The 4,898-nt window shown below is 36.4% G+C and overlaps 1 protein-coding gene across 1 annotated transcript; it reads right to left on the reverse strand.

The window, feature by feature from the left end:
* Nucleotides 1-4: 4 nt before the first annotated feature.
* LOC102257287 (olfactory receptor 6C74-like) lies at nt 5-892 on the reverse strand (the record flags this gene model as incomplete). Its single annotated transcript, XM_005864015.1, has 1 exon — nt 5-892. A coding segment is annotated over exon 1 (888 nt), but the record flags the coding sequence as incomplete, so codon positions are not given.
* Nucleotides 893-4,898: the final 4,006 nt, after the last annotated feature.

Raw genomic sequence — 4,898 nt, forward strand, 5'->3', positions numbered from 1 at the left:
CTTTTTTCACTTGTTGGTTCCGTAAAGTGTAGATGAAAGGGTTCAAAAGTGGCGCAACTGAAGTATTGAGCACAGAAATTCCCTTGGAAAAAGATACCTTTTGTTTGACTGATGGATTAACATACATGAAAATACAGCTGCCATAAGAAAGGGATATCACAATCATGTGAGAAGAACATGTTGAAAAAGCTTTTTTCCTCTGACTAGTTGAAGGGAATTTTAAAATGGTCAAGGCAATATAGGTATATGATATTATCACCATTATCAATGTGATCACAAGTGTCACCAAAGCAGAGATGAATCCCATCAGCTCAATAATCCATGTGTCTGTGCAGGAGATCTGCATAAGAGGAATAGAGTCACAGTAGAAATGCTCAACAATATTGGAGGCACAGAAGTCAAGGTCCAGGCCTAAGATGAGTGGTGGAAAGATGACAAAAAATCCAGCCAGCCAACAACTGAGGACAAGCTGTGTGCAGATTTTATTGTTCATGATGACTGTGTAATGCAGGGGCTTACAGATGGCAACATAGCGGTCATAGGACATAGCTGCCAGCATGTAAAATTCAGATGCTCCAAAAAGGAAGACAAAAAACACCTGAGTGATACAACAATTATAGGAAATGGTTTTGTCCCCTGTTGCCACAGTAAGCAAAAATTTAGGAATGCATGTACTAGTATAGGAAATTTCTAAAAAGGAAAAGTTCCGAAGGAAAAAATACATGGGGGTCTTGAGGTGAATATCCAGCAGGGTGAGTGTGATGATGATCAGATTGCCAGTGATGCTTAGCATGTAAATGAGAAGCAGGAAGATGAATAACACAACTTTCCATTGTGGGTCATCAGTCAAACCTGCTAGGATAAACACTGTCACTCTCGTATGATTTCCCATTGCTATACTTGCTATATCTGAATAGAAAAAAAAGAAGAAAATGTTGATCCCAATGGAAAAATAACCATGATAATTAATGTTGAAAGTAAAGTTAGCAAAGTGATGTTTCAGATAGAAAAATACATTTCTCTGTTATGTTTTTAAAATGTTGTGATTTTGTTTTTTGGGTTTTTTTCTTTGGTGGGGGGGTTGCAGGAAAAAAGTAGTTAAAACTGTAGTTGAAAATTGTACTAGAGAATAACCTATATAGCAATAGTAATTGTTGATTGTTGTTATGTGGATAAATTAGAGAGATTAGAGAAGATTTTCAAAGCATAGGAAAATGTTTTTTTCTCTTGTTAATATTCAAGAGTCGGGGTGGTATGCCATTTCCTGTCTGAATAAAGTTTTCATCCTAGAACCAAAATAATGACACTGCAAGCTCATAATTGCCCCCCCTCCACACACACGTACCACAAACCTAGCCATCATCAATAAACAGGGCTAGTATACATTTACTATTTTACTCAACTAAGCAAATTCAAATGCCTGATTCTTGTCTCATTTATTTTCATGGTTAATGAGATCCAATTCCAGGTAAGTGATTAGGAGGTATTGGGGGAAAATATTCTGTTCTCAAGAGTATTTCCATCCCCTCGATCTCTGTTGCAACCAAGCACTTACCAATTTGTACCCTAAAACAAAATCAGCAGCAAGCACAGTCTGGTAATGTCAGTCTGTGTAAGAAAAAACTGCAGTTTTGTGAGAATAAGGAATATAAAAGCTGAGAGAAATAGCCCAGGCTGGGTGGGTCAGTTGGTTAGAGTGTTATCTTAATACACCAAGGTTGAGGGTTCAGTCCCCAGTCAGGGCACATAGAAGAATCAACCAAGGAATGCATAAGTAAGTGGAACAACAAACCATTGTTTTTTTCCCTCAAAACAATTTTTTAAATTTTCATTAAAAAAAGAAACAGAGAGAAGTATACCAATATGGATTCATGAAATCATATGAGATGAAAGAAGTAAAGAGGAAGATACGGGCAAAGATAAAGCTTTATGGAAGCCTAGAGAGGTAAGAAGGGTATTTGAGAGCTAAGATAGTGAATTTGAGAGGAAAAGTAAAAAGAAGATTGAAAATATGTAAATTAGTAAGAAGAAATTGTAAAGAGGAACTAGTTACCAATGCAACTTCTCTCCATCTGCTTGACTTTCTTATACTTACCTTTTTGTTCTCTGTCTAAAATACAGACTGAAACATAAACAGTTTTGAGATCATCATAGCCTAAAAGAGAAGAGAATTATTTGGCAAATTTCAAACACATAATAAATCACAGAATAGTGTGACACAAATTTTAAAAGGTGTATATTTTCTTATCATAAGACTATTCAAATGTTTGGCAAACACACAGTTAAAGAAATATCTATAGATATTTCTAGTCTCAACATGAGGCATATATTAAGTGAGACAGATTGTTCAGGTTTGCACAGCTAGTAAGTTGGACATCGGCATTAAGATTTCCCAAGTTGTTTCCTTAAAACTAGAGCATTTTGGACAAAATACTATGGGCCAGAGAATAACTTATTTCTTTAAAATAAAAAAGTTTAACAATATCAATTAGGAAAATTTCTTTCCTCAGTATCTTCATCCTCTAACACATAAAATGATTAAGGTCTTATGATAAAATAATGTTTTCTGTTTGAGAATATAAAAATTATTTTTTCTAACTTATTTAAAACATGTATTAACATTAAAAAAGGCACATATAGAAATAAAAATAAACTTTTAAGGACAAATAAGAGTTAGTTCCAATAATATCTAGGTGAGTTCACAGGAGGAAAGTTAGATTTAAAGTTAGGTCTTAGAATATAAAAAAAATGAGAGAAGGTATGCATTCATTAGAGAGGAAACAGAGTAAAGTGAAGAGTACATGCATGACTTCATTAAAGGAAATTATTAGAGTTTTATTATCAAAATCATGTATGTTTAATATAAGACATTTATGATTGAAAACAAAGTAGTCTTTCTCCCTGTACATTTCTTTCACATTCAGATAATTGTGAAGCTGCCTGTTATAAAATTTTTCTCATTTACACAACTTACCATAATGGCAACACTGTAGGAAAGTTATATGTAAATCACCCATAAGAATTTTATCACGTCAAATCATTTCTTTGTCCAACTTCAACAACTGTGCACACCGACTATCTCCCAACACACACTGCAACATAAACAACAACAAAGTTTACAAATTGAAACCATTAGAAGTCAGGCCTATGAATGCAGGTATATTTCTTTGTATTAGATACTGTCAATATTAGATAGATTTCAAAAGGATTTCAATAGTAAACGTTCATTATATTTCATTTGTCTTCTTCACCATTTTCCTTATGTTAAAATTTAAAAGGTTGGTGAAATAAAGTTAAAGGTGAAAATAGAACAAATGTGATATAAAGTATATGTAACAAGAAACATTGTCGTTACTTTTGAGAAATATTGTTTTCTCTTTTTGAGTCTACCAAAAACACCTAAAAATTCAAATAACTTTTAAAATAAGATATACTCACAGATTTATTCGGACAAAAAAGTCTCTGTTTCAATATTTAGATCTCTTATCATCAGCTGAACAGAACACACCAGTGTTCCATTTTTAAAATGGATTTGACTCAATTCTACAATCTATGATTGTTTTTAGCCCCTACTTTGGAAAGAGTTTGATTAACTATTTTATTACAAATTTTTAGGCAGTGAATCAAATTTCCCCATTATGTGTTGAATATTCTAAGTATTACAGATTAATTAACACTTGATCCCATGTAGTATTTATGCTTTCGGTACTTTAAAGGAAAATCATCTAGATTACAAAGAATTCTCATGTGGATATGAGATTCTTGAACATTTCCCAAAGCAAACCAATTTATATGTTGTTATAGAAGTGTTCTCCCCAGGCACTAAATTACTTTTAAAGTATAAATATATATTTTAAAAAATTAGTTTTTACTATGTCTCCAGATAATTCAGTATAAATTTCCCTAATATATGTGTGATCTACCACACATTTGTGTCTTGAATCCCCGCTAAAGATCTGAAAGAAAAAGTAAAGTTTATATTAGTTAGTAATAAAATGTGGGAATATGAGATGGACAATTTAGCCTGGTAGAAAATATTGTATCTCAAGCTAAGTGCCCCATCCTATCTAATAATAGACAAAGATTGAAATTAACCATACCTCTGCTACACTTCCCATTGGCTAATCAGCGAGATATGCAAATTAACTGCCAACAAAGATGGCAGCCGGCAGCCATGCAGCTGAAGCAAGCAGGAGGCTTGCTTGCTCCAGTGATGGAGGAAGCCAAGCTTCCTCCATGCTGCAACCGGGCTCTGAGCTCCACTCTAAGCAACAAAGTTGCAATTATAGAAGCTAAACAAACCCCAGATACCTCCTTTCAGCAGGCCGTGGCCTCAGAGCTGGAGCGGCAACAAAGTTTCAATTTTAGAAGGTAAATCCCAGAATTAAAAAAAAAAAAGAAAAAAAGGAGAGGCTGGGAGCTTCAGTCGCTGGTGGGCTTGACCAGCCTGAAAACCCTCAGCCCCTCATGCAGACTGGCCAGGCACCCCAGTGGGGACACACACCCTAAAGGGGGTGTGGCCAGCCTGAAAACAGCCATCAGCCCCTCACCCAGGCTGGCCAGGCACCCCAGTTGGGACCCCCACCCTGAAGGGGGTGCAGGCAGCCTGAAAACAGCCATCAGCCCTTCATCCAGGCTGGCCAGCACCCCAGTGGGGACCCCCACCCTAAAGGGGGTGTGACCAGCTGCAAACAGCCATCAGCTCCTCATCCAGGCTGGCCAGGCACCCCAGCGGGACACCCACCCTTATCCGGGACACCCTTCAGGGGAAACCAGCTGGCCCCCACCCATGCACCAGGCCTCTATCCTATATAGTAAAAGGGTAATATGCAAACTGACCCTAACAGCAGAAAGACTGGGAATGACTAGTCACTATGACACACACTGACCACCAGGGG

The sequence above is a fragment of the Myotis brandtii genome, unplaced genomic scaffold, assembly GCF_000412655.1.
Source record: "Myotis brandtii unplaced genomic scaffold, ASM41265v1 scaffold1841, whole genome shotgun sequence".
NCBI classification, from domain to species: Eukaryota; Metazoa; Chordata; class Mammalia; order Chiroptera; family Vespertilionidae; genus Myotis; species Myotis brandtii.